The sequence below is a fragment of the Anguilla rostrata genome, chromosome 4 (genome assembly GCF_018555375.3).
Source record: "Anguilla rostrata isolate EN2019 chromosome 4, ASM1855537v3, whole genome shotgun sequence".
Classification (NCBI taxonomy): Eukaryota; Metazoa; Chordata; class Actinopteri; order Anguilliformes; family Anguillidae; genus Anguilla; species Anguilla rostrata.
Window position 1 is genome coordinate 27,812,504 of NC_057936.1, and position 23,715 is coordinate 27,836,218.

The window sequence follows — 23,715 nt, forward strand, 5'->3', positions numbered from 1 at the left end:
ATGAAATGTACAACAAGCACATATGGGTGTGATGTCCAAATACTTTTGGCCATGTAGTGCTTGTTTTTATTCTCCTCCCTGATTGGTGGATTTGGACTCATGGTGATTTTCAGTTTAAACCCTGCAGCCAATGGCCAAACACCCAGGTTACTTTCATTTCTTTCCAGTGGATGGGTTAGGGTTAAAATTAGGGTTATGTTGAGAGTTAGAATAGCCTTAGTGTTAGGTTTAGGTTTAGTTGTGGTTGTCATGAACAAGCCGTCACCAGGTTGGAAAGATCATCAAACACAGATGATTACAGCCATTATTTACCCTTGCTAAGAGGGAAGATTCTTAGTAGTGGAAAATTACAGAATGCTGACCTTCAAATGATAAAAAACAAGACAAGTACTCTTTATTTCAGTAGCATTGCAAGAAGAACTTTCTTATCAGACACACAGTCAGGTCCTCTTCTTGAAAAAACACACCCGAGCATATGCAGCACTCTGTCTGTTATTGTTTTTGCAGCAGAACAGAGTGTCTTGACATATTTAATATTATACTTTGTACAGAAGTAATTTACCCCTTATGTCATTTGTAATCCATTACAATAAGAAAAGTCTTTAAACTCAATTTCATCTTCCACAGCGTTTTGAAAACGGTAAGCATTTAGGGTTTAAATGATGAGTGAATTGTGAACAACAAATACTAAATACTGAAAGAGGAATGTTCATATGAAACAGCAGAATTACAAATACTCTGCAAGTCACATTATTTTCTAGACTGCATACAATGCAACCATTGATCAATGGATTACTTGTATAGAAAATTGCAGAATTCCATCTGGAAATCTTTTCATATACATACAACACCAGATAAATCAGTAAAATATAATAAGTAGTAAAATGCTATGGTGTGCACCTTTGAAATTACTTTTCAACCATTTGTGAACACATTTTACATTTGATGCCATTTTACATTACACATCTGTGCTATTAATCTTTTACAAACAGGTCCTACAAGTTCACCTTAAAAAAAAAAACACTTCTGTTGTAAACTGTCAAAAGTGCATTACTGCTTTATTATTCTTTAAATGAAACGTACATAAACAACATAATCTACAGCACGTTCCTCCAGCATGTAAAACTAACTACATGAGGTACACCATCCAGATTGCATGTATGCATAAAGACACAATAATAAAGAAGAAAATCACTTAAGCGCACGCTCTCTCTCTCTCTTTCTCTCTCTCACACACACACACACACACACACACACACACATATTATCATGCATTCCAGTTGGTTCAGATTTTACCCTGAGTCATCCTACATGTCTGCAGCATAAGGTTCATCCCTGATACATATCTTTCCCTTTTAAACACAAACAATTAATTATAATTGGAGAAATAATTTTAAAAAGATACAAATATTATTTCCACGCTACAAAGTCTGAACAAAAAATGTTGCTGACTGGCCCCAAAACCAGTCTCTAAAGAGTAAGCAAAAGAGGAATGACTAAAACATTCCTTAGCACTGACAGAAAGACAGTAGCTGTGCAAGGCAATGCAATACTGTCACAGGCACCATATTTTCCACAGCTGTCTCCCACACTACAAGGTATTCTATTGAGTTTTTGTCAATTACTGTAGCTCAAGCTCCGTCCAACAGCTTCAGGAAGGTATTTTGGTTTGTCTGCATGCAGATACTAAAAATAGCTGTGCTGTACCAAAATACAGCACAGGCCCGGAGTGCCTGTCATACGGCCGCTTCTTTTAATTCCGCTTTATTGGCATTTTCACTTTGTTTACTTGATTGATCTTCTGTGAAGGTGATGTATGAGTACACCAGACCGCCAGCGATACTGTAGTAGAGTGAAAAGGAACAGAGAAATAGCATTCACCAACCATTTCCTTTACATTGAACACATTCAGTACTCTGTGTTGTCTGTTGTGTGTGTATGTATGCTGTATATAAAACACAAAATTTTCATACTTTAATTTTTTGTAATGCATTATGTATCATCTTACAATGTGCCACAAGACACCGAAAAAAATGCTTATTAACATTACATGTAGTTCCACAGCTTTAAGATGTATAAATGCCAGTTAATACTCTCTTCTGGTTATGTAATATCACACAAATCCATTTCATGATATAGATGCAATTTCATGACTTATATTTATGTAGAACCATTCACACTAATGGTTCGCAGGAATTATAATTATAATTCAACTATATTCTAAATGCACAAATCAGTTTATTAATGGTCTTAATGGGCTCAAAACAATTTGCTTTCAAACATCTCGAAGAACTGCTAAACTGCAACCTAGCAAAAAGGATCTTTAAAGTATTATTACAACATACTGTGTAACTGAATCATGTAACTAACAAAAAATGATTTGGTATTTACTGACATTGCATTACTGGAAAAACTTGCTTGTTTCAATGCCAAAGTTAAGGGCGAGTCACGCTGTCTCATTCACAAAATACAAATGGTCTGTTTGAGAAAGGAGCAAGAATTACTCCATTACTTGAGAGGTTACATACCTGATGTTTAAACCAATGAAGTTTGTCCAGGTAAAAATGTAGTCGCCAGCAAATATCATCCCAATGTATGCAACCAAGATATTCTATGGAGGGGATAAGGAAATAAGAAGGCAGCATTAACAAAAGCACAACATCGCTGATATCCCAGAAGCACACATTTACTGTAGAGCTTACCTTTATACAGCCCACGATGGTTGTTGTCAGAGCTGAGTTGTACTGCGCGCAAAGCACGGCAGAGTACATCAGAATAAACCTGGAAAAAGGAAGTGAATAAATAAATACAAAAATACATTGAATGAATCACCACTTCACAGGTCAAATCTCAAGTTAATGTTAAACTTTCACAGGAACCCCCCTTCAGAGAGTTGGCAATTTTAAAGGACTTTAAACATAACATATTGAATATGTGTAATATAATTATTTTGAGACTGGATGGTGTGTATAAATTTGTTCACCATGTTTATTAAAAAACATTCTGCTATTGATAAAAATGTTCTTGCTCTGTGTCATAGTATTTTTTTTAACACATTTTCAAATTTTTACATATTTTCATTCTATTACAATGTATTTGTTACACTGTATTTGTCACATTGTAGTCAGTGTATCACATGCATGCTACGCATAAAGCACGCTACATTTTACAGTATTAGATGAGTACATACCCCATAAAGCAAGAGAGAATAAACTGGCCAGCAAAGACCACATCAAACCACCCTTCAAACTCCAGCATCTGTGAGGAAAACATTGAAAGTTTGCTTCAGTTCTTCTGAATGAGCAAGACTTTGCGCCACTCATCCACTAATAAGTAGACTGTTTAGGAATCCTAGAAGTACAAACTGAAGAAAAGACTTAACTTTGAATCCAGTGCTTTATGCAAAGGTATCCATTAAAAAAACAAAAGTAAACAAATGAATGAACATTCTAATCCTTTAATCCTGACAACTACCAATACATGTCCAGCAAATTACAGAAAAAAATTTCAGAAACATCCATTTTCCCAAATATTCATAACAAAAGTCTTTCAATGACTGCATTTTGGCTAGTAATGTTGATTTTGTTTTTAATTCACAATGGATCAGGAGGAGTGTATTCGGAATTTACCAGCACCTAAACAGCTTACATGTTTTAAATAAATATACCACCAAAGTCTGCACCTTTTAGACATTATACAGCAGAATAAACATTATATAACTGAGTGAAGTTAAATATAATGGTTTAAATGGTTGTTTCGTAAAATATTCTGTAACCATACATTTGTAAATTTTCCAGCAGGGAGGGGAAAATGGAGCTTTAGAACATAGACAGTAGTGTAAGTCAGACAGTACAATTTGGTTCCAATTCATGCTGGAACTTCCAGCATGCCAGCACAAGCTACCAATGTGTAGGTAGCTAGCCATCGTTAGCAACATCAGACACAAAAACGTAGCCTTGGCTAATTTGACAATTAAGCAATTTCATGTATCCTATATATCTCCAGGCAGAATATTTGTTGTGATGAACACATAAGAACACAAAGTCTGTTATCTTTGAATTACATGGTCAAACAATCCAAATTGTGTATGACATCATCATCAAGTCTTATTTTGAAAGGGGACACAGTCAAGGGAGTTAGACATTCCCTTTATTTTGGCATATCATAATGTTTTTTTTATCATCATTTTTGTATCTGTAAATACTTTAGATATGCCAAAAGACAGTCGAATAGTGCCAGATGAGCTGTGAGACAGACATCAGTTCCTGCGCATGACAAACGCCAAGAAACAGCAGGCCCAGGTTAAAGGTTCAGATTCCTCAGATGGCAAAGCATACGTTACCCCCAAATCTCCACCATACATGTGTTACAGTAACTGCCTCCAGTTAAGTACCAAAAACTCCAGACTGCCTTGAGTAAAGTTTGAATTGGGGTGGGGGGATTGTTGAGAGAGAAGGGGACGACATGGCTGATTGGCTGAGCTGTGGAAGGGCGGAGGTGTGATATCCGAAAGCTGACAGATTCACATATTAAAGTTGCCTTATATGGTTTTAAGCAGGGCTAAACACTGAAATTATTGTCACAACATTACTGTTTTCAAGCCTATCACAAGGACACCAAATATAAATATGTTAGGAGGTATAGCCAGCTACTGCATATCTCTTTTTAAAATGTACATTTATTTCTAATGAATGAGTGAAATCTGCTGACAAATAATTGTCAAAGACAGCCAGTTGTACTCTTCATCTTCAGGTTGAATATTTTCCATGTAACAAAAACAATTGTACCTTGTTATTTTCCACTTTTGACTGGAATACCCTGAAAGTGCAGATTCCAATGATCAGGCCTCACAACCCTGATCTATACAGACATTAGGATTTTCACTCAGTGGTTTCAATTAGGCTACATATTACAAATTGCATTCAAACGTAAAGGGTGTCCTGTCTTCAAGTAATAAAGCAATAACATTTTCAAAAGAGAGACAGCTCTCCAGGACAACCCAGACTTATTGAAATTTAAACAACCTTCAGCATGGCCCTACTTGGCCAACAACATTCTTCATGCCTGTGAGGGGAAACAAGACACACATGTCTATAGACTTAGAGCAAGTTATATTGCCTGTTTCTCAAAGGTGGTAATCTGAAAACCAGATTATTATCCTCTAACTAGTAACGTTGGTAGTGCTCGCCAATAATTTCAATTGTTAATGTCTATGTTGTATTTTCTGGATAAACTACATTCTTGTGGCAAGATTTCTATTAATCTGGACAAACGTGTTTTGTTTGTCATATCTTCTGGATCCCAGTTTTAGATAAAAAGAAATGAGTGGTTTACTTCAATCCAACTTCATACATAAGTAGTGCTCAAGAGTGTCATTTGAATTCCTTTTTACAAACATTTTACACACAGAAAACAAGTGCACCCGATGTTTTCTTTATGATGGCGATTCATTTGAGCGTACATCACTTGTGTTCCCACACCCCCTTATCTATAATTTTGAAATATCCTACTGTCCTTGCAGAACACAAAATGCAGAATGCAAAATTCTCACCATTTGAATATCTCCAGTGAAATGAGCCAGCAGCAGGGTTGGAAAGACCATAAATAATGCGTTGTAATAGACAAGCCCATACCTTCCCAACTCCTGGGAACAAAACAAGAAATTAGGACACATGAAGTCGTCAATGACTTTTGGGGATTTTTTAAACCAAGTTTAACCACCTTAACGAGTTTAAGCAGTTCAACAGAAGATAAAACAGTTAAAGCAGTAGTTGGCTATTATCAAATATCTGTTAGCTCGTTCTCTTCGCTTAGCTAACTTGCAAGCAATAAATCAAGGTAGATGTGCAGGCTAGATTATCCATTATCGTTTTAATGTTACTTTAGTAAATAGCTGTTTTATCTTACAAGCAGGCTAAATATGTAAAACCAATTGAGACTTTACTGCAAATTATTAATGATCAAGCTGTAAGGCTTATGTTAGTTATTGGTAAACCAGAATCGGTACAAAAATTAATGAATGATAAAGCTGTAACATTATTGAGGAGCAAGTTTCAGTTGGGAAAGGCTGTAAAGTTAGGCATTTATTGGAAGGCACTGGTACAAATAATAATGTATGATCAAGCTGTAACATTCGTTATCGATAAGCAAGCATCTTCAACCTAGATAATACTTATTTAGAGTAACGGCCCGATTGGGCAAGTGACAGATCAATCAATGGGCCTGAACCAATCTCACAGTGGCCCCAGACCTGCAGGCACTCCTCATTGTCAAGCCCTGAGGCTAAAATTCCAGGTGAAAAGCACATGAAATTTGAAAGGTCAATGATACCTGCATACCCCTTCAGGAATTTTGTATTCCTTAAATATATAGTACCCTACACCAACAACAGAGAAATTTCAGCTGTTCCGTTAGGAATGTAAGCCTACAACATGTTGAAAATGAACAATTCAGATCATTGTAATTCAAGTTTGGGAAAATGACATTCTGTGGCTGATTACACAAGCAGATTTAGTAAAAGGTTGTATGTTGAAGAGCTACACATTAAATTTATGAAGGTATAAAATGTGATGCACAACTTTCCACTCGGTTCTCCACATCGGTATCATGAAACGTGGACATACTACAATAGGCCCGTTGCTGTTTCTAATTGTATGGCACGGGGAATGCATTTTCACTAAACTAAATTCAAAGTGTTAAAAAAACTATTTTTTTTTTCTGTTCAATACTGCACCCTTACTTTAGTGTCAAGTTTCTTCTTCACATAGACGACATTGGCCGCTGTCAAGACGTCATTCAATAGAATGGACATGTACCCTTGCAAGTCAAAGGACAAATCAGCACTGGGCAAAAAAAAAAGTAATTTAATTAGGATGGACATGCTATAGCAGTTATGGATTTGTAAAATGAAATAAGCTAACCAAACAGCAAATGCAATTCAACAAGTCAGTAAACCAAAAAATTAAAGATGAAGACGGTCAGATTTTTTCAAGAATATCCCATGCCATTATATTCCGTGCAATACTGTGTCACTTTAATAATCTTACCTAGCAGCCACAAAAGCTCCAAGAACCATTGAAAATACTGCTAATTTTACAGGAAGAGAGAAATCCTTCCTAAAAAGAAACATCACACAGCATATTAAAAGTTTGGGTGGCATGAGTATGGCTGTACAAAGGCCATATGCTGGAGACGTGTCAATGTGAGCAAACAAACCTACTTCAATAGGAGACCTTCAGCAATCATTGTAAAGAGAATGGTAAATCTCCTCAGAACAGTAAACATGGGTAAACTGAGAAAATAGAAGGACAAAGATATTACAACAATGTACTTTCATTCATCTTTCTGCTTCATATCATGGATGTTTAAAGCAGCATATGCTACACGTTGATTGGGACACATTTCAGTGCTCATGCAATTTAGTGGTCAGTGATCTACAAAACCACACACTGTACAATGGAAAATTCCATACTTCAGCCTTTTCGTTCCCAACAGTCCTGTTATTTGATTCCCTACATAAAGAAGCGGTAGAGGAAATGTCTGCAATGAAAGGGGAAAAAATTAAGCATTAAGGTGGACGTGTCAGTGGTTCGGTGAAAATTCTTAAACCGTTTGCTTAGTTCTCCATTGGATGTCTCAAATAATTAATCTGATCATACTGTCACCATTAACATGTGTTATAAGCTAAATTAACCAGGCTCCTATGTTAAATGTAACTGTGCTGCGGTGGAAAGAAACAATGCTTAAGAAACAGGAGTACTTGTGCCTTTTTGTAGCTAGTTATAGGAGTAATTGTGTCTTTTTGTCGCTAGTTATAGGAGTACTTATGCCTTTTTGTAGCTAGTTATAGGAGTACTTGTGCCTTTTTGTAGCTAGTTATAGGAGTACTTGTGCCTTTTTGTAGCTAGTTATAGGAGTACTTTTGCCTTTTTGTAGCTAGTTATAGGAGTACTTTTGCCTTTTTGTAGCTATTCTTGTGTATGAGACCTCACCGAGCAGTTGTATCCACCCACTTCACTATTCCATGTGGCTCCTTTGTCTTGCTAATTTGTTTATTTTTAAGTTCACACTTTACAGCCAGCGAGGCCATGACCAGCCTCTCAAAATCTATTTGTAATGAGAGCTCAAAAATTGATCATTTGGAACAGATCACCCTTAGGAAAAGCATTTTTATTTACAAAATCATAAAAGGGGGCATTCCTGGGGAAAATGGCTCCTTTTCTGTCTTGACCTCTCAGATCTTTCTCAGATATTTGACACCCATAATGTAACCTTGGAATAATTACCACTGGTATACTTTTGAGAACAAAAGTAAACCATCATTGAGAAAATTATGGACTAAGTATCCATTTTCCCTCCACTTTTGGTGTACCTTCCTCGATCCCACTCTGTAAACTGGCATAGGCTACACCAGACTGCACAGAACAACTTCATTTTAAAAGTAGTTCAAAGATAATTAGATCATTTTAATTATTAATTAATGACTCTGACTGTAGAACAAGTCTTTATGATTACAATGACATCAAGATATTGTTTTTGCCATTTACAGTTGTCAAGTTGTATGTCTTGAAAGTATAGGTGAGCAAACTTAAAATGGAGTAAAAATGCTGGTAATTTTATGAAGAAGAAGAAGAAGAAGAAGAAGAAGAAGAAGAAGAAGAAAGAAAGAAGAAAGAAGAAAGAAGAAAGAAGAAAGAAGAAAGAAGAAAGAAGAAAGAAGAAAGAAGAAAGAAGAAAGAAGAAAGAAGAAGAAAGAAGAAAGAAGAAAGAAGAAAGAAGAAAGAAGAAAGAAGAAAGAAGAAGAAAGAAGAAAGAAGAAGAAGAAGAAGTTTTTCTCCAAAGGTAGTCTATACAATGGTCCTTACTACAAGGGCGTATGGGGTACCTTATGGACGTCAAAGACCACAGAGGTCTATATTGAAAAGGAGCCAATTTCCCCCACAATAACCCATGAACGTTTGCATTAAAAAATCTGTCTTAACACTTTGTAGTTTGCTCGTTTAAAGAAGACATTTAAACAGCACACCTTGCTCAGTACGGTTTCATCCAGATCTGGGAAGGTAATTATGTGGAATACCTTTCCCAGTCCCAGCACAACCACTGTTGCCAGCATCTGCACGAAAAACACAACACACTAAACGAAACACCATATAATGATTTGGTGTTGGACCTAAGATCGAAAGTGAAATACTTACTTGGCCGATCCCGACACATATTGGCGAGGGGAACCTACAAGAAATGTTTAATTATAATATCTTTAGAATATTTGCAATAACCACAGTTCACAAGTATCACACTTCTGATTTAACCATAATTCTCAGGATCAGTCCAACATAACCTTTGTATCCTCTTCGCAGAGCGTAGGACATGGCAGGGCACCAGTTATGTAAACGGATAGGATACTCTTGAGAAAATATATCTGACAGGACCGTCACATAACCAAACCTTACAGCAAATGATTCACAGGCTACCAGCCTACCGATCAAAGAATGTGGAGTTGAGAGTATCGCGAAAATACCTTCACAGTAATACTTAAATGCTGTCTTCCAGCACAAACACCACGCTATTGACAGCATGTAACCAACTTGTCAACTGACAGCTATTAAACTTCAACTATTAAAATCAGCACTACTTCATAACCACACCACCAGGCTACATAATTTCTTCTTTTTTAATCGTTACTGCCGGACACCATTCTGAAAATAAGAAATATGTTCAGTTCATACTCGTAGGCATGATACTACTGTACGACGCGAATTCTATATCGCGTTACAGAATTTTTTTCTCAATAAATTGGAAATGTCTAATCTAGCTAATCCAGGGTATGAACAGACTAACTTGATACGTTCAAAAAATAAATCCTGCACCTCAACACCACCGACCGCAAGGAGCTCACTATGTGTACCTGTAATTTGAGAGAATGTTTTTGTTCACGACAACGATGAAAAAAGAGCTCAGCCCATAAAATCCCGCAGCCGAAATCTTTAACACAACAACCAATGTTTCGGTCGCCATTCCCGTTCGTTGTATTTCGTCCGGCAATCTTCTCAAACATTCCGATGAAACAGTCCGGACTTCATCCCATAACTAGGCTACATGCTCCCATACTGAAATTACTGAATTTCCGCCATTCAATGTATGCATGCCATATGCATACCACAGAACTGTGATGCGTACAACGCGTACGCACGATGTAGATTTGAAAGACTTACAGCCCACTAGCCCCATCTTGCGGAATCAACATGCCATAGCTTCAACCTTATCAAAAGATATGACAAGACGACAAAAAGCTGAACAGTAACTTTTAATTGGGTGTGGGGAGAAAACAACAGCTATAGAAGTGTTATGCATACATATTTATTAGAAATACATGATATCTAATAGAACAGTTTAAAAAAAAATGTTATGCACCAAATTCCCCAGTGATAATCATGTAATGATTACTTTTATTGTGCGTGTTGTTACATTAATGCACTGTGTGTTTGGGACTGTGAAGTGGCTAAAATGAGTTTCTCTTATGAGGATTAATAAAGTTATTAATTTAAATGAATTTCTATTACATGGATATGCATTTGAGTTTAGTGAAAATCTCAAGATTTACATAGTTTTTGCAGTGGGAATGCTAATTGCCTGTTGTTGGTCTAAAGGGAAAACGGTTTTCACAGCACCCTCAAAATATCTGCCCTCCCCTTCAGCTTCTGTTAAACATTTGCGATCTTTAGCAGAGACTGGGGTATTTGAGGTCTCTAAGTGAATTTCAAGATCATATGGGTGTACAGGAGAGGCTGGTGGGGCATGCACTGGTGTTCCTCTCGTAGCAGGGGTCTCCTTCAGGTCTTTGTACTCTGCGCTGATGTTTGCTTTTGACAGGTGAAAGCTCACACCATACACACCCACACCTTCTATACCAACTACCTGTCTCACGGGCGACTGAGACTGTCCTGAGTGATTCTCCTCCTTAGTGCAAAGCTCTCTGCAAACGAAAGGATTTGTGTGGTTAGGATTACGATTCAGTGGCTTTGAAATGAACATCAAGTCCATCTTGCTCTCCAGGTTTGTTTTGGGGCCTTTGTGTGAAAGTGATGGTGTCTGATGTCGATAACCGTTTGTTTTCATCCTTGCCGTGCCCTGCAACCCTCGGAAACAATTGGAGGAACATACGGTGATATCTGGACAGTGCTTGGGGTTCACGCCATTCAGCACACAGCCAACATCAGCAGCAATGATACTCTTCTGCCTGGCAGTTAGAACAGGAACCAAGGGTCTTCTGTAAACAGGGGCTGTCCTCGCTGTCAAGGGTGAAGGGTTGTGGCACCGTTTACGGCATGTCTCTATATCGGCAGACTTGACAACATCACCATAAGCAGACAATTGCTGTAGATTTACTTTGTGGGGCCCCAATCTCTTCATGTTATGAGCTGTTTCTGGAAACATCTCAGGGTAACTATACCTCTCCATCCACAGCCTCTCTCTCACACCTCTGCCCAAGCGCTGTTCCTGCAAGGACTGAGTGATGCGGATGATTGCCGAATGGAACTTGCCAACTCTTTGCCCTGGGATCTGGTAGACAGCCCGTCCAGGACCCACGGAGTGAAAGCCGGGGCTGCTGAATGGCTTATGCCGATGGTCTGCATGCAACACCACAGGGTAGGTCTCACTGACAATCTGTGAAATGATCATTTAAAAAATCCCTGTGTAAGTTCCAGATACTCAACTCACTCAACTCATTCTCATAATGGTATACATTTACAAACAGAGGCATCATCTACACACTTTCTGTATATGTATTGGTTTACCTCAATGCTCACTGATGTAAGTGAAGTTCGACTGATTGGGCATATCTGAAAAAGCTCCTTTATTTTTTACACAGCAAATACAAAGTGTCACTGTCTTAACTTGATGCAATGACTGTCTACAAATAACTGACCTTACAAACAATCCACTGAGGCAATTTGCATTGATTTTACACTAGCTCTCTAATCTGCCTAGACTTGTGAAAAGAATGTTTGCAGTGCACCCTGTTAACTGCTACTAATCGTTACAATTTATAATTTATTTACCACCCAATTACTGTGCAGAACTGAGGCAATCAATATCTGCTATTAGATTGTTTATCTATTGTTTGAAAAAAAGTAAATTGTTCAATTCAGACATTTTTAAAATACCCCTCCAGATGTATTTTAAAACCTTAAAAAATATTCTATATTGAATAATAATAATTTCAATAAACCACTGAAAATGGCTTAGTGGCATCTCTACACCATTCTCCCTCATTGAGAATTCCAGAATCTCTAAATATGCAAATTGGCGATGGTTGCTGCTGTCACAACAATGTTTTTTTTATTTTATTTTTTTTAAAAGTTTATTTAACAGGGACCACGTATAATAAAATGTTGACTTCGAGTTTGAAATTCGATGCACTATACGAAGATACAGCCGAACAGAAAATTTTCATCCCCAGTCCCTGGGCAGGTGATCAAAAGTACATTATTACAAACATCTGCGTTACAAACAACAAAATATTTCCTAAAGATACAGTACACTATATACATAATCACATTAAAAATGGTTTACAGCTTTTATAAGATACAGCTGTTATGTGACTAACTAGTCAGTTTTCTGTGCTTTAAGATTTAAGTTTACCACACCACTCCCCTGAAATTTGCATATCTTTGCATCTTGAACCACAACAGATTTAAAATTTTGCTTGTATGTGCATGTTAGTTTCAGGGAAATCCATTGTACAGTGGAAGAAATGGAGCATTGGCTCGCTCCGGCTGAATCAGCTGATGGTTCAGCTGAGTGATGTTCACCTATCACAGTACATTCACATAACACTTAAACAGCCTCCCTGTACTCATTCGGCTGCTCCTCCTGCATGCAAGCTTGCTGCACGTTGCTTTGTAAATCGGCGCTTCTTCCTGCAATACAGCTACGGCATGCTGCCAGTCAAAACCATGTCTGTTCGCTACATGTTCGCTGCTAGTCTAAACTCCCAGTCTACGCACTATGAGGAAAGTCTTGCTATTTATTTGAATTGCTCCTTAGCTCTAAACTCTATAGCTGCAGCAGGCAGGCTATCCATTTGGGGCCAGCCACGAAAAGCGTTGTTTTAAGCGACAATGTTCCAGATATTGAGGATACCGATGCACTGTCTTCACTGCTACCTGGACAGGGAGCTTCATTCAATGAGCGCTGCTTTGCGGCATTTGCCGCCCGTCCGTGGAGGACGCCATGTTCAAGTCTGGAAGCTGCTGCCACGTCCATATCTGCTAGCTGCATATTTTAGCCGGGTAATGTCATCAACCTTATTAAAATTCTGCTGAGCTCTGAGTCTAGCGGTAAACGCATGCGTTGAATATACACAATGTTGCCAACTATTTTCTATGGAAAGTAGCTAAGTCCTCCTCTAAAAGTTGCTAAATTGGCATCACTGAATATACATATTTGATTGCGGGGACATCTCAGAGAGGGGCTGGTTTCACGAATATCGCAAGTCTTTCGCTAAAAGCGGAAACGTTCCAACATATGCTGGGCACAAGGTAATGGCATGCTTATTGTTGAGTTTCTGACCATCAGAGTCAACTCTAGATGCTCTCGCTGCTAAAGAATTCCTGGCGTGAATGTTTTCGGCTACCTTCCGGAACGCAGTAGAATTGGGTCGTAGGCTAGCTTACATCCCCTAGTTGGTCAGAGCGGGGTTTCCAATCAATCGTTTTTACGCGAATTTGGGATTTGTGCGTAAACCTAAGCGGAAATGTAGGAATTGGGAAACGCCAAAGTTCTCACGCTTGGCTGAGATGGAAAAGTAGGTGTATCGATAAAGAAATCTTTGTTCATTGTGAACGGCTAATGGATTATTATGGGCAGTTGCTACTACGCAGCTACTAGATAGCACCCATGGCTGTGTCTGAATAGTCTTTTTTGCTTAGGAAGGTTCTTAACTGAGTGAAATGACCCGGAAGTATCTAAGTGGTAGCCGTGATAAGAGCTGTTCAAATTCTCTAAATGCTAATAGTAGGGGGAATTAAGCTAAAAAAAAATGGCCAACTCGTTATGCGGTGGATAGAAGCACCAAATTTGGTACAGACACTCTTTAGGTTGTATCTCACCATCTCAGAAGGGGTGCCCCAAAATTCGGACCCATTAAAGACTTTTTAAAAGGGAAAATCCAAAATGGCCGCCAGAAAAGACCCAAGGTTCTTAAAACGTGATATAATTTAGACATTTTGGCTTATTATGCTAATATTAGCTTTTACATTTATAGTAAATAGACACGTATTAAAGGATTTGCCCAAAATAACCCATGAAATTTTTCTTAAATACATTTTAAACAGATTTAAACACCAAACATAGGCTTAAAAAACAGTCGGAATGAGATGACCTTCCAAATGAATCCTTCTCTGAGTAGTATATTTTCAATGGCATATATATACAACCCGTGAATGATAATCTATAGATAATTTATTGTTAATCTTCATATGACCAGAGATGAAGCCCTCTATTGGGGCAAAACTCATTAGCATTTTAATACCAAAAAATTGGCTAATTTCTTATGTTGTGGATAGTAGCACACAGTTGGGTGTAGATACTGTTGGGAATGTATAGAAATGTCTTATCATTGCAAACAAGACCCTGGCCTGACCCTTGGGGAAGGAGGGTGGGGGGGTATCAATAAAGGCAGTGTATCAGAACAGTGCTCGGTGGCTCGATTAGCCATGCATTTTGTGCTGGAAAAAACATTCCCCCAGATTATGAAGTTCACATTTAGCATTTAACTATCTTAGGTTAGTTTCCCATTGGCACCGAATAAACTTGAGCTACTGTAACTTATACTGTTTACAATTTAGGAATTTAGCAGACGCTTTTATACCAAAGCATTTTGACCAAGGTATCAGCAATCTGTGAACACTGGGGGAAAAAACTGTTAGCTCCTCACTGATAATAACACAGAAGGGTGCTGTTTACAAACTGCAAACAAGTTCTACTTTCTCCACGGTGTCTTGCTATTCGTTGCATTTGTTGTTTAATCTGGTTATCCAACTTATCAATCGCCTGTCTTGCTAGATAACTGTACAACGTACTGGTATTTTACAGTTGATTACGGTTTGATTTCATCACCATCAAAAATATAGCATGCCATGCCTTGCATTAGAATTTGTGCAAGCTAATCTGTTTGAATAGGGGTTTGACTGAGTAATGTTAGCATGTGGCGCTCGAGGGGAAATACCAACAAGCTGTTGGTACACATAGCCTAATATATATCACACATAGCATGTTCCCCTGGTTTATTAATTAATAATTCTTCTAAATATGGCCTCAGGGGAATTTCCAACATGCTGATGGTACACATAACTACTGATCCACGTAATGATAGATGGCCTTAAGCTGACTGGACGAAGGGCTTCTTCCAGGTGGTCATACACAGTCATCACATCAGCCGAAGACACCTATTAATGGCATGTCGGCATATGGTTGTTTTTTATCCACGCGGGCTGCGTGGTTGGCGGGAGAGCTCCAGAACAGAGCCATACCACCAAACATACCTGTATTGCCTTTATTGTCAATAAAGATCTTACTTTGATGACAGTGGTCCTGACTGAATGTGAAAAATGTGCTCTGGTGTCATGCTAAAAAATCTGTCTGTCTAGTGAGTCCTGCTTCTAAGAGGAGATAATCATTAAAAAACAATGTGGGTGGAGGGGCTCTTTAATCTAAAGCAAGTCAATGAAATTCCAAGGACAAACAGCAAAGAGACAAGTGTTCGGAAACCAAATGCATACATTACCGGAAGGGACAAGTGTTCGGAAACCAAATGCATACATTACCGGGAGAGACAAGTAAGCAGAATGGGATCTGGGAGTGAGTATTTTTGCATTTCTTTTCTCCAGTTCATCAGTGATGCTTAGAGAAACCAGTTCTGATGTGTCTTCTTGTACAACAGTACCAAGTGCTTGTATAGACATGTTCCTCTCTGGACTTCTGCCACTGTAGTTAAGTACAAAAGAAATTAATTAAACTTTGATATGTAGATGAAGTCCTATCTTCATCTAAAGCTTTTTTATACGTATATTATCATGAAAAGACTTACTCAAGTTTAAGTAGCTGTAATTTGAATCAAACGTATTGTCACATCTAGGGGACGTTTACCTTTTATAGTTTCCATTGATACCAATGCGCACCACATTCCCATGTAGCAGCTGCTGGCCCACTAACTTCCCAATGGACCCAGATAAACTGAAGCGACCATTCTGCTCCTCTGCAGAGATACAGTTACAGAAACATGAATCTGGATCAAATATAATGCCCTTTCTGCTATGTGCTTCAGTGTGTAGGGCAGAAGTCTGGTCCATTCATACCTGTGAATGCGCTGACAGGCATGTTGTGGTGGTTCTCTGTAGAGCTGGAGTACCAGTGGGTTGTGTCTGTGTAACTCAGGGCACCACCAATTTGGGCCTGGCTACTCCCTTTGCTCAGATTATCCAAAGTTGGCACTCTCTCAAGCTAATAACAAACACAGCACAGATTAGCGACCATTACTGGGATAAATACAGACACTAATGACACTGACCCTTCATTTTCTTACAGTAGGTCATTGGGTTCAAAAGGTGCTGAATCACTGCATTTTAAAAACAGAAAAACATGCACTATATGCAGATCCTGTGCCAGTACACATATTTATTCACAAAACTAAATAGATCATTGCACATTCTGTTCTTTCCATAAGAACCACAGAGTAATTGGACACATAATACCGTAATTAGAACGTACAGATAGGATACAAAACTTCAATGTAGTCACATAGTAGTGGTGTGCCACCGCTTATAGCCTGTATGGACTGTACATGCCATGGCATTCAGTAAGAGGAATACAGCACCACTTGCACATGTGGATAAAGTCAATCAATGCATGCTTAGCTAATGGAAATGGAAAACACTGTCACAGGTGCTGCTCTACATTATCCCACAAATGCATGTCTAGGTTCAGATCTCATTCACTGAGAAAACTGTGACACGGTTAATAGCACTGTCATGCCCCTCAAACCATTGGTAGACTGCTTGTGTTTCGCAGATGAGACATTCCTCTTGAAAGACACCCTCTCTGCTGGAAATAAATGTTTTACCATGAGGTGAAAATGAGCACTCAATACAATTAGGTAATGTCAACAGACTTGCCTTCTAGGGTTGCACCCAAACCATGCATGAAACATTTGTCCTACAACAACCCTTCAATTTTGGAACAGTGTTGCATTTCCATTTTTATTCACTACCTATGCTTCAACATTTAAGTAAACAGGTACAAGGTCACAGAAGTATAAATTGTGACCAAGAACTTCATATACAATGTAAGGTTTTGCAATGTTTGCAAAGTGCCAAATTCCATACAGTCAACTTTTTCAAATTGCACTATAAGGGCATATCTAAAGCGAAAACATTTCTGAGAATAATAACACCGATAACGAAAACAAAGATATTCCTGTAATGAAAATTCACACTTCTTATTGAATACCTGGAAATTTCATTAATAAGCCCAGGTCTTGTTTTCTTAGGTGTTTTGATTTTGGAGAGGTTGACTGCGAGGATGCTCAGAGCAAGCTGTGAAACTGAATTGCTGGTCTGGTGTGAACTTTGTCTCTGTTCTATTGCAACATGCGTGTTGGTGGTCTTTTGAAGTAATCTATATTTTTCCTCCTCTTTTTTCAATCCCTTTAGTTTCTGTTAGTGTAACATTTGTGATTTATTTATGAGAAAAACCTTTAATAACAAAAAAATCACAAAAAATAATTAAACACCTATTAACACTTTAATGGTGACTGGACGTCTATGGTTTTAAGTGAAGTTCCACTGTTCACTTTCACAGTCACCAGCTCTGGCTCTGACCATCTATACAATGTGTACGTTGTGAAATCTTTCTTTCACAACTAACAAGGCTTATTGTTAGTCTTATGACTTAATGTTTGTGTCAATGATAAAAGTAAAAACAACTATTTCATGCGAGAATGAAAGAGATTGCAGGTTTGGTCAGAGCACACATTCTGACAAAAGACACATGCTACAACAACATGGAAGGGTCCTGTTACATGGGTACCAGGAAATAGTACAACTCAGGTACTGCTCCAAACATTTGATCAGGTGCAATTCTATACTCAAGTTCACCTGTGTGCAAGCTCCCCTGGAGCCTGGGCACAAAAGGAAACAGAATCTGCTCTCATGTGTCACACTACACAAGCACTACAAATTGGCATAAAATGGGGCAGTGGTAAAGCAGAGCGAATAGCTGACCAATAGCATTTCTAAAGTAAGGAGCTGACCAATGCAGATGGGTATGTTTGTATATGGCTCAGACATATACATGTCACAAGATTAGAGTTAAGAATACACAATTAATGAACTATCTGCTAATTATTAATTATTGTACCTCACTAGACCACTTCAGTCTCTTCTGGAACAGATATTTTGCAGGCTTGAGGGACTGTCTTTTTTTGAATGTGATAATCATAAATCCTTCTTCTGGATCATTGTTATCTGTAGAATACAGCAGCCGTCCAGATTTTAAACATGGCATCTTTGAATGAAATGAAACAGCACATTATAAACAGTCAATTCGATGAGTAGCCTATACATGTAATCTACGATTGCACACTCAGCTATCATAATACCATGCTGCAGATCACTGAGCTGTTTTGTGCAGTAGTGCTGTCCAAATAATAGTTTTTGAGCTCCATGAATAAGGTTTATGAATTAGAAGAAAATGTATCCGGCAATCAGAGATGGGAGAAGGTCAGACTCACCTTTCATCTGAACTGTTCTCCAGGCAAGGTCCTCCGGGTTGGTGAATGGTCCAATGCTACTGTTTCTACTAGTCTCCTTGATTCCACTTCCTTCAACAGTTGACCTAGATGCCAGATGCATTGTGATCCTTGCGCATGACACATCTGTTACATTCATTACAGCATTTAGCAGACGCTCTTATCCAGAGCGACTTACACAACTTTTTTTTTTTTTTTTTTACATAGCACTTTACATTGTATCCATTTATACAGCTGGATATATACTGAAGCAATGCAGGTTAAGTACCTTGCTCAAGGGTACAACGGCAGTGTCCTTACTCGGGAATCGAACCTGCGACCTTTCGGTTACAAGCGCAGTTCCTTACCCACTGTGCCACACTCCGTCCTACTGTTAGAGAGCGCATTTAAGAAAGGCATGCATTCTCAGCTCTTTCTAATTTGAGTACAGTGGTACTGAACCTACTTAGAGGTATTATTAAAATTATTGAACCAAAATCTGTGATTACAGCATTCATATTAGTATTTCTTTGCACAGGAACGTGTGGCTCTGATAAAATACCAATAGGTTCTAGTCTAAAAGAAATGTAATAAAGATTGGCTGAGGACGATTATCAAATGCCACATCCTACTCCTCATTGTTCATTCTTATACTGTTTTAACGCATACAAGGGGCTATATATGCGCAGACGTATGGCTATATTGCGCTTCAACTGTCAACCAAAAACGCAGCTAATTCTAAAGAAGAGCCTATATGAGGTCAGAAGTACATCGTCAGCATTTGATGAGTATCGCACTCACCCGTGCACGTCTGTTCCAGACTCAAAACTGTAAATTATGCCATTATTAATCCAGTTTAAGGTGCAGCCAAATAAAACGTTTCTGTCGTGCAAAACATACAATAGAGAGGTTGATAAGTTTTAAGATAGGCTATAGCTGACTATGAGTTGTACATTTCTTCACAACTTTCGGGTTACCTGCAGAAAAAGTTATTCGCTAGGCTACTACTTCGCACTTAGCGCTCGCTACCAATCGGTCTTCTGCCAAGACCCACAACCCACACAATAGGCTACAGTTGCCTACTATAGTTAGAACTTAAGTGCCTAATTTACCTACTCTACAAGCGTCGAAACATAGAAACGTTGTGAATTCCAGAATTATATCGAAATAACAATATAATCTGCTAATTTAACCAGAACTCTATTGCCATCAATACTCATCGATACCTGCATACAGCCTTCACGGTACAAACATTACATTGCACTGGCTCTGCTCAGCAAATACCTGCGTGCCAGCAAAGTTTAGACAAACCATCTCTATAGCAACGGAGCTGCGTTTGGTTAATGTTGGTATTCTCATTTGAACTGCGTATAGTAAGAGACCAAATGTAGTAGTGCGCCAATTAATTAAGAGTTAGCCATAAAACGAAAACATGAAAACAAATTTTCCCACATGTGGGATTCAAATGGACAAACACGATGGTTTGATATACTACAATAAACGTGTTATTGTTTGGGATGGCAAGTAAGCCAAGGTAATAAATGTAGCTAAATGTCCAATGGGGAGAAATATTGATTGTGGTAATGATACAGGCTGGCAGTTGTTCCAATGACCTTCGGTATGCACTTATTGTACATTGCTTTGGGTGAAAGCATCTGCCACATAAATGTAGGCTAATGTAATGTAAAAAACGAGACTATAGATTTAGTCATTTCTGTTAGTAGAACAGAGTATTTATCTGGCATCATATTAATTAGCAGGAGAAATTGAATAGGTATATAAAAGGTAGACGCCTATACCAAATTCAAATTACATTTGGAAATATACGATCATTTGATCGGGACAGGAAGGAGGAATGCATAGTAAGTAGATACAGGGTTAGGTCATACGAAGTTAAATTGATCATTACAGCTGATTAAAAAACACCCAACTGGAAAATGTGACATGTCAGAAGAAATAGACTGTGGAACATGTTCTTTTCAACTGCGTGCAATATTCTCAGGAAAGACAAAGATTATACAAAGAACTGAAGGAAGAAGGAATGGATGATATGAACCTATATAAATTTTGTTCATCCCTCTGGAAGCGCAGTATTTAACAGGATATTCACCTTGTTACAAATAACTGGGCTGATTAAAAGAATAGCAATCTCCTAACTCCAGTAGGTGACAGGGTTATGTGACGAGTGCTGGACTAAACGGTCAAACGTGCTGATATTTTGCGAATTGTATGATCTAGACAGGGAGAAAATGTTTGTGTGGGTCGGAGAAACTGGGTGGGGATGGGGTACACGTGGGATATTAGCGGGAGGAAAGGGGAAAGATGGTGGCTAAGGCTCTTTTTAATTTTCTTAGAATAACAGGACGAGGCAGAAGAATCTAATGTAAGTCGACCGTAACCGGCCTCACACTCCAGCACAGTAGGTGACAGTGTATGCAGAAGAAGAAGAAGCAGCAGCAGCGGATATGGGTTAGACTAGAGCATAGACCATATAAAAATATGGACGAAGTGATTATGAAGTCACCCACTGATTTGCTATGGTTCGTGCTCACTGGCGCATGAAGCCCAAACTAGGGCAAGCGCAGTGGAGCTAAAGAGTGGAGTCCACGACTACGGGAAAATCCACCCCTATTACCTTGGTAATTAGACACGCCCATGTCTGCAATACAAGCGTGTCAGTGCAACCACAGAACCACAGTCAACAACTCATAGCGAGAGGATCCCCTAGTACAACCGTGCTGAAATGCTGCCAGATCTCGCCGACTTACCCAGATTACCGCTGGTCTGTATCCACACAGACCAGCGGTAATTTCAGGTGAAAAATGTTACACAGACACTCATAAACATTAACTATTTTAATGCGGTCTGTGGTGCAACCACAGAAGTCAAGAGCTCGTACTGAGAGGACCCTCTTTGTACTGTTTGTCACATCTTTCAGTCTTGATATTTTGACAGTAAAACATCCCACATATTTAATGTAATTTAAGATACCATGAGTATAATAAAATCCTACAGTAAACTAAGGTTGTCAAGGAGGGCAAGGGAATGGACCCAAGCGCAGAGTGCGGGGAAAAACACAAAACTCCAAAAGTAGGAATAACAAAGACTTTAATCACGAACTCCACGAAAAAGGGAACCAAAAGCCTCGCAGGGCAGCAAAAACAAACCCAAAGAAAACTTCAAAAAATGCAGGAAACCAGGAAATACAAAAGTCCAAAAACACGTAGAGAACAGAACAGGGGCAGGAACACTCTGGGCAGAAACATGATCGGAGGCACGGTCAAACAAACTAACAACAACGAGCACGCAGGCAAGGATCCAGCACCTGAGTCAGGGAGAAGGGAGACTTAAACGATGCAGACGAGACACAGGAGGGCACAATGAACAATCAGGCCACAGAGAGGGAAGGGAAAACGAGACAACCAGCAAACAATAATAGGATAATTGAAAACAATAAAACAATTAAACAGGACAAAACAGAAGTGCCGCCATCTGGCAGCCAACAAGGAAAGACAGAGGGAAAAACACAGAACCCTGACAGTACCCCCCCCCCCCCAAGGGACGGCTCCTGACGTCCCAGGAGGCCGACCTTGGGAGGGAGTGAACCAGAGGGTGGGAGCAGGAAACAGGACTCAGGACTGAAGCACAGACGGGGGAACAGGACTCGGGACTGGAGCACAGACGGGGGAACAGCACTCAGGACTGGACTGGACTGGACTGGACTGGACAGGAACAGGACTCAGGACTGGACTGGACTGGACAGGACAGGAACAGGACTCAGGACTGGACTGGACTGGACAGGACAGGAACAGGACTCAGGACTGGACGGGAACTCGGGACTCAGGACGGGAACTCGGGACTGGACTGGGGCGAGGCAGACACACCGGACTGGACTGGGGCAAGGCGGACACACCGGACTGGACTGGGGCGAGGCGGACACACCGGACTGGACTGGGGCGAGGCCGACACACTGGACTGGGGCGAGGCGGACACACCGGACTGGACTGGGGTGAGGCGAACACACCGGACTGGACTGGGGCGAGGCGGACACACCGGACTGGACTGGGGCGAGGCGGACACACCGGAACGGACATGACTAGACAGAAACACCGGACTGGTACAAGACGAGACGAGACAGTACACTGGACAGGAACGAGACGAAATGAGACAGAACACTGGACTGGACTTAGACACAAGACTGAACACCGGACTGGACTTTAGACAGAAGGGGCAAGACTCAACAAGACAGGAACGGACTGGACCAAACTGACACATATGTAACCACACCAAGACCCTTCACGAAACAGACACACACACACACACACACACAACACAGGACCGGGCAAAAGACAGACACTGAGCGGACTCAACACTACATGGAACTGGACATGGACACTACACTGGGGTGGACCAAGACTGACAAAGAAACGGACTGACACAGACACAGGAACGACGCGGGGCGATCTACCAGGACAAAGGGACAAGCAGGCGGGGAGGCACACGGCAAGACTGACCGACACACTAAGGGACAGACAGACAGGGAGGGAGAGGGGTGAACTCAAACACACAACCTGACAAATAGGCAGACAGGACAAGAAACACGCAGACTGACACACAGACAGGCAGACAGGCGGGAGAACGGATTGGCCGACGAGCCGATGGCCTGGGGGGCAGATAAGCAGGCCAACAAACTGGCTGACACACATGCGGGCAAACAGGCAGACAGGCAGGCGGGCAGACAACTAGACAAGGGGGCAAGTGAACAAACAGACACACGGTTGGGAACAGTAGGAGGCGCGAGAACACTAGGTGGAGCACGGACACTAGGGGGCGCGACTACACTGGGGGGAGCGACCACACCGGGGGGAGGACGGACACTGGGGGGAGCAACAACACCAAAGGAGGAGTGGACACTAGGGGGAGCGAGA

General features: G+C 39.9%; 2 protein-coding genes across 8 annotated transcripts; both read right to left on the reverse strand.

The window, feature by feature from the left end:
• Window positions 1–1,037: 1,037 nt before the first annotated feature.
• Window positions 1,038–10,194, reverse strand: LOC135253102 (nucleotide sugar transporter SLC35D2-like). Of its 5 annotated transcripts, XM_064331984.1 has the most exons (12): window positions 9,905–10,186; window positions 9,195–9,228; window positions 9,026–9,112; window positions 7,472–7,539; window positions 7,220–7,291; window positions 7,047–7,115; window positions 6,740–6,842; window positions 5,552–5,644; window positions 3,191–3,258; window positions 2,703–2,781; window positions 2,529–2,611; window positions 1,038–1,842 (listed from the first exon to the last, which is right to left on the reverse strand). In XM_064331984.1, exons 1-12 carry the CDS (start codon window positions 10,012–10,014, stop codon window positions 1,737–1,739), a joined length of 972 nt encoding a protein of 323 aa, XP_064188054.1. In that variant the 5' UTR covers window positions 10,015–10,186; the 3' UTR covers window positions 1,038–1,736. The 5 variants fall into 5 exon arrangements, with proteins under 5 accessions (XP_064188054.1, XP_064188056.1, XP_064188055.1 ...); XM_064331986.1 differs by having other exon boundaries at window positions 2,529–2,781; window positions 9,195–9,229; window positions 10,113–10,194; XM_064331985.1 differs by lacking the exon at window positions 6,740–6,842 and adding an exon at window positions 4,788–4,818 and having other exon boundaries at window positions 2,529–2,781.
• A 75-nt stretch (window positions 10,195–10,269) lies between these two features.
• LOC135253100 (uncharacterized) lies at window positions 10,270–20,091 on the reverse strand. Of its 3 annotated transcripts, none has more exons than XM_064331979.1 (8): window positions 20,014–20,091; window positions 19,589–19,669; window positions 18,791–18,934; window positions 18,418–18,524; window positions 16,359–16,503; window positions 16,150–16,258; window positions 15,828–15,987; window positions 10,270–11,664 (listed from the first exon to the last, which is right to left on the reverse strand). In XM_064331979.1, the coding sequence occupies exons 3-8, from the start codon at window positions 18,909–18,911 to the stop codon at window positions 10,597–10,599; spliced, it is 1,710 nt and encodes a 569-aa protein (XP_064188049.1). In that variant the 5' UTR covers window positions 18,912–18,934; window positions 19,589–19,669; window positions 20,014–20,091; the 3' UTR covers window positions 10,270–10,596. The 3 variants fall into 3 exon arrangements, with proteins under 3 accessions (XP_064188049.1, XP_064188048.1, XP_064188050.1); XM_064331978.1 differs by having other exon boundaries at window positions 19,765–20,060; XM_064331980.1 differs by lacking the exons at window positions 19,589–19,669; window positions 20,014–20,091 and having other exon boundaries at window positions 18,418–18,564; window positions 18,791–18,930.
• Window positions 20,092–23,715: the final 3,624 nt, after the last annotated feature.

Excerpts from the sequence above, each read along its gene's own strand:
- LOC135253102 (XM_064331983.1), bottom strand. The coding sequence starts at position 10,014 with ATGGCGACCGAAACATTGGTTGTTGTGTTAAAGATTTCGGCTGCGGGA. Across the intron at positions 9,229-9,904 it reads AACATTCTCTCAAATTACAG|GTTCCCCTCGCCAATATGTG; the intron begins GTACACATAGTG and ends CATTTCTTGTAG. Across the intron at positions 3,259-5,551 it reads TCACTGGAGATATTCAAATG|ATGCTGGAGTTTGAAGGGTG; the intron begins GTGAGAATTTTG and ends TTTTCCTCACAG.
- LOC135253100 (XM_064331979.1), bottom strand. The coding sequence starts at position 18,911 with ATGCATCTGGCATCTAGGTCAACTGTTGAAGGAAGTGGAATCAAGGAG. Across the intron at positions 18,525-18,790 it reads GAGAACAGTTCAGATGAAAG|ATAACAATGATCCAGAAGAA; the intron begins GTGAGTCTGACC and ends TGTATTCTACAG. Across the intron at positions 16,504-18,417 it reads GACTGAAGTGGTCTAGTGAG|CTTGAGAGAGTGCCAACTTT; the intron begins GTACAATAATTA and ends GTTTGTTATTAG.